This window comes from Pseudochaenichthys georgianus, chromosome 13 (genome assembly GCF_902827115.2).
Source record: "Pseudochaenichthys georgianus chromosome 13, fPseGeo1.2, whole genome shotgun sequence".
NCBI classification, from domain to species: domain Eukaryota; kingdom Metazoa; phylum Chordata; class Actinopteri; order Perciformes; family Channichthyidae; genus Pseudochaenichthys; species Pseudochaenichthys georgianus.
Window position 1 is genome coordinate 27,485,919 of NC_047515.1, and position 12,055 is coordinate 27,497,973.

General features: G+C 40.2%; 1 protein-coding gene across 1 annotated transcript; it reads left to right on the forward strand.

Moving 5' to 3' along the window:
• Window positions 1-5,997: 5,997 nt before the first annotated feature.
• On the forward strand, window positions 5,998-9,579 carry rnf26 (ring finger protein 26). The gene has a single exon (XM_034097753.1). It carries the CDS (start codon window positions 6,478-6,480, stop codon window positions 7,825-7,827), a length of 1,350 nt encoding a protein of 449 aa, XP_033953644.1. The 5' UTR covers window positions 5,998-6,477; the 3' UTR covers window positions 7,828-9,579.
• The last annotated feature ends 2,476 nt before the right edge of the window (window positions 9,580-12,055 follow it).

Here is a 12,055-nt window from a genome sequence, read left to right on the forward strand (position 1 = left end):
TGGAAGTGACGATCTGTGTCTCAGTAGGAGTCGTGCTCTCAGGTTGCCGGTTGACTAAATGTGAATTCAAGCATCAACAAGACTACTGATAAATCTAGAAGCTGCACATTTTAAGGTAGCTTTGGCCAGTAATAAGTTCAAAGGTTATCTTGTTTTTACTAAATAGCCTCAATCGTCTTCTTATCATCTCAGCCACATTTCTAAAAATGTATGTTGACGACTTTATATACATTGGAGCAAAAAAAAGTCAAAAACTTTAGAGCTAAAGTAGACTTTTTATTCCCAGCAGGGACACATGTGTAAATCTGCAGGAGGTTTTAAACAAAGGAAGCTGACGACTGGCCTGCTGAAGGACCAGAGGGAGGATCAGCTACCATAAAAGGAGCCGGTCCAGAAGCTCTCTGCTACATACAAAGTATTGCAGATGGCCTTTTATAGCTTCTTGCATTGCTCCTACGTATCCCTGTTGTATCATTAAATGCTTAACGAAATGCTGTTTGTCAAGTGTCCGAAGGTTTGGAGCAGGATTTCCCATGATCTTATCAGAGTTTCCCTTTGCTCGTCGTGTTGAAACGATTCAGATGGGGAGGATGAAGCACAAGGCAAGGAAGGAAATACTGTTGATATTGTTCGGGATTGCAAAGCTTTTGTGTTCAATTGACGCTAAATGGGTTGACGTAATGGGAGAGTATGGCTCAACAAGCAACATTATGTTAAAGTAAATGAATTTGGGAAATTGGAAAACCCTGGTGATGGCATGGAAGATCACGTCGATAAAATGTGTCAGTTGTTGCTTTAACTTTTAACTGTCATTCACACACACTGAAATGTGAACTTATGTCCAGTGTTTCTAGGAACAGAGAAAACATAATTTCCATATTTTACTAACAATTATATGAGATAATAAAACGTATTTACTAGAGACCCAGTTGAATTAAATGAAAATAACTCAACTAATCTGTAAGAGAGAATTTAGCAAAGAAAATGTAACAGCAAAGGCCAGGGTGTGTCTTAAAAAAATACCCCATCTTTTTTTTTAAGGGGGGGGACATATCAAATGTTTTAAAATTACTCAAGAATATGTCAGCATAAATGAGGCCACTCCACCCAGCCATATCAATACTCATATTGCCCGAGGCACAGGCTGAGGAAGTGGAGTTTCAGTAATCTTTGACTCAAGTTTACTTATCAATACTAAACCAAAATTAAATTATACCTCCTTTGAAAGCCTCGTTTTTAGTCTTACGCATCCGACCTGGAAAACTTTGCAGCCAATCTTATTTGTTACAGTGTACCGTGCACCAGGTCCTTATTCAGAATTCTTATCAGAATTCTCTGAGTTTTTATCAACTTTGGTACTTAAAACAGATAAAGTAATTATCGTAGGTGACTTTAATATTCATGTTGACGATGATAAAAATAGCCTTACTGTTGCATTTAACTCTATATTAGATTCTGTTGGTTTCTGTCAGAGTGTAAATAAACCAACCCACTGCTATAATCACACTCTCGACCTTGTTCTGACTTATGGTATTGAAATTGAGCAACTATTAGTCGAACCGCATAATCCTGCTTTATCCGACCATTTCTTAGTAACTTTTGAAGTACTATTACTAGACTACAAAGCATTAGTCAAAAGCTCCTGCAGCAGAAGCCTATCTGTTAGTGCTATAGCCAAATTTAAGGAAAAGATTCCACCAATACTTAACTCGATAGCATGTCTGCATGTAAGGGAGGAAACTTATACAAAATGTACACCACCCCAAATTGATCATGTTGTTGATAGTGCTACAGATGCGCTGTGAATAAAATTAGACTCTGTTGCTCCTTTGAAAAAGAAGAAAATAAAACAACATAGATTAGCTCCATGGCATAATGCCGAAACCCGCAAGATAAAGCAAAAGTCGAGTCAACTTGAAAGGATATGGCGTTCCACTAAACTTGAAGAATCTCGTTTAATTTGGCATATTACTCTCAATGAATATAAGAAAGCACTGCGTAAAGCGAGAGCAGCCTACTACTCTTCATTAATAGATGAGAATAAGAATAATGCAAGATTTCTTTTCAGCACTGTAGCCAGGCTGACAGAGAGCCATAGCTCGATTGAGCCTTCTATTCCCATAGCACTCAGTAGCAATGATTTGATGTGCTTTTTTAACGATAAAATTGTTACTCTTAGCAATAAAATGAATGACCTCTTGCCTTTGACCAGTATAGTGTTATCAACAGCTCCCGGAAACGTAAGTTCTAATATTACACTAAATAGTAAACTAGAATGCTTTTCAGCCATTAACCCTGAACAATTAAATTCAATGATTCTCTCTTTTAAACCATCAACGTGTATGTTAGACCCAATTCCAACTAAGCTGTTGAAGGAAGTTTTTCCATTAATTAGCACTTCTTTATTACATATTATGAATATGTCTTTATTATCAGGCTATGTTCCACAATCATTCAAAGTAGCAGTGATAAAACCGCTTCTTAAAAAGCACAACCTCGATCCAGAGGTTTTAGCCAACTATAGACCTATTTCTAATCTTCCTTCCTCTCAAAGATTCTTGATAAAGCAGTCACAAAACAGTTGTGTGATTACTTAAAAAACAATGATTTATTTGAAGATTTTCAGTCTGGCTTTAGAACACATCATAGCACAGAGACAGCTCTGGTTAAAGTCACAAATGACATTCTAATAGCCTCTGACAAGGGACTTGTCTCTATTCTTGTTTTGCTCGATCTCAGTGCTGCATTTGATACTATCGACCATGATATCTTATTGCAAAGACTAGAGCACTTAGTTGGCATACAGGGAACTGCTTTAGGCTGATTTAGGTCCTATCTATCGGAACGCTCTCAGTTTGTACGTGTCAACGATGAATCTTCCACGCAAACCAAAGTTAGCCATGGAGTGCCACAGGGCTCAGTGCTCGGACCTATTTTGTTCACATTATATATGCTTCCGTTAGGCAATATTATAAGGAATCATTTTGTAAATTTTCATTGTTATGCGGATGATACTCAACTATATTTATCAATCAAGCCTGATGAAATTAATCATCTAAATCAAATTCAAGACTGCCTCAAGGACTTAAAAACGTGGAGGACCTTAAACTTTTTGATGTTAAACACGACCAAAACTGAAGTTATTGTACTTGGCCCGAAGAATCTACGTAACAAATTTTCTAAAGATATATTAACTATGGATGGCATTAATTTGGCCTCCAGTGAGACTGTAAGGAATCTTGGTGTTATATTTGATCAGGATTTATCCTTTAACGCCCACATCAAATTAATTTCAAGGACCGCCTACTTCCATCTACGTAACATTGCAAAAATCAGGCATATCTTGCCTCAAAACGATGCAGAGAAACTAGACCGTGCATTTGTTACTTCAAGGCTGGATTATTGTAACTCCTTATTATCAGGGTGTACCAAGAAGTCAGTCAAGTCGCTTCAGCTGATTAAAAATGCTGCAGCTCGTGTACTAACCAGAGTTAGGAAAAGGGACCACATTACTCCTGTTCTGGCTGCCTTACACTGGCTCCCTATAGAACACAGGATATCATTTAAAATTCTTCTTCTCGCCTACAAAGCCCTTAATTGGCAGGCGCCATCTTACCTTAAAGAATTAATTATACCCTACTGTCCTACTAGGGCATTGCGTTCCAAGAATGCAGGGTTGTTCGTTGTTCCTAGAGTCTCTAAAAGTACAATGGGAGCCAAAGCCTTTTCTTATCAAGCTCCACATTTGTGGAATCAGCTTCCAGTTTGTGTTCGGGCGGCAGACACCCTATCCGTTTTTAAGAGTGCACTTAAGACCTTCCTTTTTGATAAAGCTTATAGTTAGAGCTGATTAGATTCAGCCCCTAGTTTTGCTGATATAGGCTTAGTTTGTCGGGGGACATCTTACTTCTTCCTTCTCTCTGTCTATACCTGTGTACTCTCATGTTCCGATTAACCCAGCATCCCCAAATGTCTTTCTTTTTGGTGTCTATATACGCTGGGATCCGGAGTCATGGATGATCCTGCGGTCCTGTGTCCTGCATCGCAAGCCCTGGATCTTGAGTCGTGGCTGTGGTCCTGGATCATAGGTCCTGGATGGATATCCTCGTGGATTCATCTTACTATTATACACACATACATTTCGAAACATTTGGACTACCTATGTTGCAAATGTATTATCTTTTCAATTTACACACGGCATCTATTGCACGTCTGTCCGTCCTGGGAGAGGGATCCCTCCTCTGTTGCTCTCCCTGAGGTTTCTCCCAGGTTTCCCTTTAAACTGTGGGTTTTCTCCGGAAGTTTTTCCTTGTACGATGTGAGGGTCTAAGGACAGAGGGTGTCGTATTGTCATACTGATATTCTGTACACACTGTGAAGACCACTGAGACAAATGTAACATGTGTGATATTGGGCTATATAAATAAACATTGGTTGATTGATTGAAATGTAACATTTGTGATATCGGGCTATAAAAATAAACATTGATTGATTGATTGATTGATTGATTGATTGGTTGATTGATTGATTGATTGATTGATTGATTGATTGATTGAATGAGTAATAGGGATGAAAATTAGATATGATATTGAATTTGAAAATAATTCATAGATTTCTATTTATCCATCCATCCATCCATCTTCTCCCGCTTATCCGTGGTTGGGTCGCGGAGGTAGCAGTTCCAGCAGAGAGCACCAAACTTTCTTTTCCCTGGCGACATCAACCAGCTCTGACTGGGGGATCCCAAGGCGCTCCCAGGCCAGCGAAGAGATATAATCCCTCCACCTGGTCCTAGGTCTACCCATTGGTCTCTTTCCAGCTGGACGTGCCTGGAACACCTCCCTAGGGAGGCGCCCAGGTGGCATCCTAACCAGGTGCCCGAACCACCTCAACTGGCTCCTTTCAACGCGAAGGAGGAGCGGCTCAACTCCGAGTCCCTCCCGGATGACCGAACTTCTCACCTTATCCCTAAGGGAGACACTAGCCACCCTGCGGAGAAAACCCATCTCGGCCGCTTGTATCCGCGATCTCGTTCTTTCGGTCATGACCCATCCTTCATGACCATAGGTGAGGGTAGGAATGAAAATCTCGAGTGAGGGAACAATGGATTTCTATTTATCTCTTTGCAAAATTGTTAAAACTAAATAGGCCGAAATATGTTAGCAGTGGTGTAAAGTAACTAATTACATCATGTACTCAACTACTGAAGTACACATTTGGGCTATTGTACTTGCAAGTCTTTTATACTACTTTACACTTCTCCATCAGATTTTGTAAGCCAATGTTGTACTTTTTGATCCACTTAATTTACTATACAGATTGATTTACTAGTTACTTTATCAATTCAGATTTGACACACTATGCTTAGGGAGAAACCTTTAAAATGTGATTATTTGATCTAGATTAAACCATCCAACAATATATTAAGTAACTACAACCATGCGTTGGTTAATAGAAAATTAATTGGTTTTAGGATTTTTTTTCCAAAAAATTTCCAAGTCCCAGCTTCAGGATGTCAGGATTTGCTGCTTTTGCTTTAAAATATTTTCAGAATTATTTCAAATTCATTTCTGCAATTAGTACTTTTACTCCTACAACTTTCGTAATACTTTGTATGATGACAATGAAGATATATTATATTATATTTTATTCTATTTAAGTACAATTTTTGAATTGTACTATACTTTTACTTTAGTATGTTATTGGAGGCAGTAACTTCAACTGAAATTGAGTGTGTTCACTTCACAGTGTCTATCTTTACTCACGTTAAGAATCTGAATAGCTTTTCCACCACTGTATGTTAGCAGTTATAATTGTTGTTATTTACATACTATTTTTACATATTCATAAATGACTGAAAATGCGTAGTTTTTATTTAATTTGAAGTAATCGCATATTTGTATTATATATTTTATCCAAATATTTAAACGTTATTTATCATGTTACAAAAAAACGGTTGTGTGACGTTGCTCAATCTCACAGGAAGGAAGTAGAGAGATGAGCTGCCTTGACCAAAACAAACATGGCGGCCACAGGAGAGACGATAAACATACCGAAGCATTTTGGATGATTTTCTTCTACTCTCCCAAATTTGCCTTCGGTTTTCACGGATTACATATTTAGTAAGATGACCATGTAACTAGTGACATGTTTCTGGACCATTTTAGGAACGCAGGGCTAAAGGGAAACAACGGAAGTGTGTGACTCGTTTGAAACTAAACATCCGCCACTGTAACGCGTGTGTTGTTTACTATGTTAGCTCGTCGGTTCAACGGTACAAATACGAGGAAGAAAGGTAACAATCGTCTTTTTAACGGAACGAGGAATGGCGTATTGTTTCTTCTGACACCCAGGATAACCGAACAAGATGTAACACGTCTGAGTATCTCTCCCTGAACAAACACACGGACATGGACTTTGCCGTTGGGACCACCTGAGAGCACCGATAGGTAAACTCAGAGTTCATGATACATTACCATGGGTTTTGTGGACTTTATCATCTCCACGGTTGGAAAATGCCTGGAAGCCGTCTGCTTACTGCTGGACCTGAATTTTGTCATGGTCCACACCGTGGTGCGGACCGCCATGGCTGTCATCACCCTTATAAACAGCATTCCCACCTTGCTACTCCATTCGGTGCTGGAGCTGGGAAACTTCACCTTCTTCTGCTTGGTGTCCCTGGCAGAAGCGACGACCAACGTTGCCCACAGCACTGTCACCATGCTGGGGAGCCTGGTGTTGGCTCTGGAGGGGCTGCTGGAGAGCTTGAAGATGGTGGGCTACCTGTCCATGCACGTCCTGCTCCGTGGGAAGGAGCAGCTGTGTCGAGGTCTGCTGTCTGTGCTGGAGGGCTGCGGCATCGCTGTCAGCCTGGTGGTCTACTTCACCAACACCATGGTCAACTTTGCACTCATCGCCACCCAGAACGTGTGCTCAGTGTTGGTCGGTGTGTGGCAGACAGTCTCCAGCCCGCTGCAGAAGGTTCTGGAGTTCACGCTGACCTCCTTCACCTTCCTGTACAGCAGCCTGGTTGGGACTTCGGCCTTCCTGTGGTCACCCTGTAAACTGCTGTTGGACTTTATGGTTTCGCTGGTGCATATGTTTATCAGCATCTTCATATTGAACATCTACGGCCTCTTGCTCACTATTACTATTGCTCTAACCACCACCGCCTACCTGAACCCAGAGCTGACCCGACAGGCTGCAGTGCGAATAGTGGATTGCATCAACTCATTTCCAGCTTCACGCAGACTTTCTGTGGCTCTCCATCGCCTCAATTTTGCCTTGCAGAGCACCCCACATTTATTACATGTTGCCATGGAGCGCTTGCAGAGAATATTCCACAACCTCTACCTGCTGGAGAGAAGACTTTGGCAGCAGCTTTCTCCACTTAGAAGCCTGGTTCTGGCTCTGAGGACACATCTCAGCAGGGACAACAACAACAGAGTGCACGGCGACGGAGACCCTGGAGGGGAGAGGCGGGACCCGCCGGATGGAAGAGCAGGAGATGGAGTCCACCAGGAGCTGCTGGATTTAGTTTTGCCCTCATCCAGCAGCACAGACAGACCACTTAAGAAGCAAATGGCTTCCGGCAAAGACAGTAAGCCTCTGCCTGCTGAGAATCTGCTGACTCTGCTGAAGGAGCAGGAGGAGAGGAAGAAGTGTGTGATCTGTCAGGACTGCACCAAGACCGTGGTGCTGCTGCCATGCCGGCACCTCTGCCTGTGTAAAGACTGTACCAACATCCTGATGAGGCAGCCCATGTACCAACAGAACTGCCCGCTCTGCCGGCACATGATCCTCGACCATATGGACGTGTATCTATGAGGGACCAACAGAAGTGGGTACATGTCTGACTGTATGAATCAGCCTATCAGTATCTGTATGTACTGTTTTACCACCTCTGACACTGTGGTGTAAGACCTTTTTTACCAGGTTGTCTTAAAGGATACATCTGGTGTTATTCTTCATTTTTTTGCTTTCAACAAATCCCATCATAAGACCAAATGCTACAACATGTTAGTCTGTCTCTTCTAACCTTCCTGCTTCTTTACCCTTGCAGCCCCACTCAAACCTAAGACAATTATTTTCACAGAAAATCTAAATGTTTCAAAGTGACTCTCAAATGTTACTAGAAAAGGTTCTCAATGAGTAGGTTTATGCTAGTCAGGACAATTTCATTTTATTATTTCATTATTTTCATTTCATTTTATTGGAATTAATTACAATAATACATATATTGAATATCACAAACTCTATCTTATAAATTGGCAGTGTTTTGACAAAAGTAACACTTGTCCCACTTCCATACAACACACTAACTTTAACTGTGTACTATACTTTAATGTACACAGTTTTTGCCATTTGTATCCACAACATCAACATGTTACAGGACGAGGAAATGAAAGAATACTTGCACCTTCAGATATCAAACTACAACATTAAAGGCCACTTCGGTTTCACCACTGTCCACTATTTTGTTCAGCGTTGAGCCACTCCTGCATGTCTTTTGTGCAATGTATTGTGGTTCCATCAAACTTAAATAGTAGTTTTTTATATGCATACTGATTGGTTATTGTTTACTTTTTGCTTTATCTAGTCTGAACTAACAACATTCAAATCCTCCTAAGAGTTATTTGGTAGTATGGATTTTGGGACACCGTGGCCTCCCTGATGCTGAACAGTCCATCACCGCTCATGTCTTAAGGTGTTGTGCTTTCAGTGGGCAAAGCTGTGAAGAAGATCAAAGTAACAATGTGCTTCATTTCATTAGCATACAATGATTCCACACATGCTGTATGTTTGACAGTGTATTCAAAGCAACACTAAGATCGAAGTTTTGACTTGTAAAAAGCTTTTACCTTTGAAATATACTTTTGTAAACCTAGACCATTTTCTCCAGAGTGATGTAAAGACAGTTTCCTCGGTTTAGGGACAGTGATTTATAATTTTCCAGTAAGGCCGGATCAATTACAGCTTTATTGCATTTATTTGTTCTATTGTTAGGGTTTATTCCAGTCTTCCACCAGAGGCACATAACGGTCACAAACACAATCCATAAAAGGTTTTGCCTTTCCTTTGTTGTGGTAATACGACAGATTTCTGTTGTATAAAAGGACTGTAAACTAATAAGGCTTTTCAATTTAGTTTGGTTTCTCACGTGTTGCTGTTGAAGCTGAGGTGTTGATATTGATCAGTGTTTAAAGTTTACTAGTTGTGGAACCACTTGTTATTCATGGTGCGGGGGCAAATCTGGTATTTTTTCTTCTTTAAATAATTGGTGTGATTAGATTTGTATCAGATATCCTTAATGAAAGTGGTCTGAATGAAGGTTTTTGATAAGGTTGTAAATTACTTCTAGAGACCTGACTGCAGTCATTACCGACTACTATAACTTGGTATTCCTAGTTTATCAGAGAGGGAGAAAACAGCTCACATGATATATTTCTTGTTACCTGCTTTTGTATGACGAAGTGTGGGAAAGGGGATTTGAAGACATGAATGTAACTTTTTAAATACTACGGCTGCCACATAACTGGCAAGTCTCCTGTTCATAATAAAAAAACAACTGAAACTGTATCTCGTGAACTTGTAAGTCTTGTAAAGGTTTGCACAGGGGAATCTATGACTGAAGATATTGGTGTATCAAATACTAAAGTTAATTTATACGAGCTACAGCTATGGATTATTTTCAATATTGATTTAACAAACCTTATCTTTTGATTGACTAGTTCATAAGTCTTAAGAATGTCAGCAAATAGCCAATCAAATGTTACAAGAGTCCACGGCAACATCCTTAAAGGCCTTGTTTTGTTAAAATCTGAAGAGTAAGCTATCTAAAAAATCATTTTTTGGGAAGCTAGGGCCAGATGGCAAAATTACTTAAACAATTATCTAAGAAGCCATTTTTGAGGAACATGTTTCAATTCTAAAATCTCATTAAACTAGAATAGCAGGAGATAGTAAACAATAGTTAACATGTGTAATATACTGTAAGTACTGTATGCAAGTTATTGCCAACCAGGAACATGGGAATAATGGTTGATTAGCTCAGCTGATTCAATAATAACGAACAAGTTATGATTTGTTTTTGTTTTTAAACATTGTTTTTGAGAGAAAACTAAAGAAGAATAGCCAGTTGGTCTGAAGCCGATCTTCTGAATATTTAGTTTTCACAATTACCAATACAGTACCAGCTACATAATGAGAGTAATGATGAGTGACAGTGTGCTGCAGGACAAACTACAGAAGGGCCTTTATGCTTCCGTTTGTGCTGCGTTCAGGTACAGCTCAGAAAACACAGCCGCAGGCACAGAAAACATGTAGACATATCGCATTAGGTGAAGCACAGGGATAAATAATAACAAATATTGATGGCTTCATTCAAATAAGCTTTTTCAGTGAGGTGGTATTGTTTATGCTGGCTCACTGTCCCACTGTTTTAAAAAGAGCGCTTGTCAAAGTTATGAGAAACACATTTGCATTTTCTACAATAAAATGTTAAAAAGGTCTTTGTTGAAATCATTAGCGATGTAAAGCAGACCACATCTCCACGACATTCTCCCAAACATAGTTTGCTAATGCTCACGTTTTTTTCAAGCTTTGGCAGCTGCATCTTTTACCAAATTTGGTTTTTCTCATGACGTCCACACAGACCACTTCATGCCCCGAGGGGATTTCCTACTGCATGTTGAGAGCAATGCAGATTTTTACAACTGGAGTACAGTGGGAAGTATTTATACAAGGGCTTGCCACACCAGATTACAGATTCCTTTCTCTTGTCGACGCTGCATGTGAAAGCAGAGATAATGCAACCGTTGAGTCCAGAGATCAACTTTCCTGTGTTGCATGTGTGAAGATAAAGGGGTTTTGGGGGGGGGGGCTGCAGTAGGCGTTAGAGGAATGGGCCCCTAATGGTCATATGGGACCACTTCTACCACCATATGAGTTTTCTCCAGAGTCTTGTGGTTTACATCTTCAATCCTGTTCCCAATGTCCTCTCTAAAAATATCCCTTGCTTCATACCAGACATCTGCTGAGATAAAAGAATGCACTCAATGACACTAATCTGCAATATATTTTAGATTTTGAAATAATAGAGAGATTAAAGCTTAGTTGTAAGACAAAATGGCAAGTTGTTATTGTGATTGATCCTCCTGAGAGGTGTGCTCAGGTTTCATCTTGACGACAACAAACTAAACATTATTAGCAATCAAGGGGTTGTTTATTGTCTGCTCAGCAGTGTTTACGTGTTTGTTGTAAGAGAGGGTGGTGTTAACAGAGGAGAGGAAGTTTAAAACCAAGGAGAGCTTTATACTCCAGGGATTCGACCTCTTCATTTAGATTGCCTTGCTGGGAGCAGTGTGGGAAAATGTCAGACTCCAGTGAACTCTTCCCTTCCTCACTCAGGCTCTACTTTTTATGTTTACGATCTCTGTCCCTGTGTATTTATTTCTCCTTCATCTCTAAACTGTTTGTTTTACTCTTGGTGTCTTAATGAGGGGGAGTCATCTTCAACACCAGAGGGGTTCGTGCCATCATAACAGTGAGCATCTGCCATGCTAAAGTGTCAAAGGTGGTGAATTTACACAAGTTTCAAACAGTGACTTCTCCCTGACCTCTGACCTAACAGATAATAAGAGCATCTGGGTTAAAGTCTCTATTTCTGACATTACATGACATGTTGCAAAGACAAACGCAACCGTTTCAAAGAGACAACGAATGAATACAAAGAGGATAAAGCCAAGTGAAGAAGACCAAATAAAGAGGAAATGGAGTAAGACCGGCGTAAACACCCGTTTGACAGTAATGTGAGGAGATAAAGAAGAGGAGAAAGGGAGCTCATTAGCCCTGGCCTAAACCCAACTCTGACTCTAGTGTTATCAAGAGGTTTGCTGTAATTAATCCAGATGATCCTGACAGCCTTGAATAAATGCAGGGTGTGATGTATGGGCCTCACTGTGATTAAAACTGGATTATAGCCATCGGGTCAATGGGTTGTTTATAGGAGCCCCCAGTGGTACTTGAACTTTCCCCTTCGGACTGAGAGGGAGAG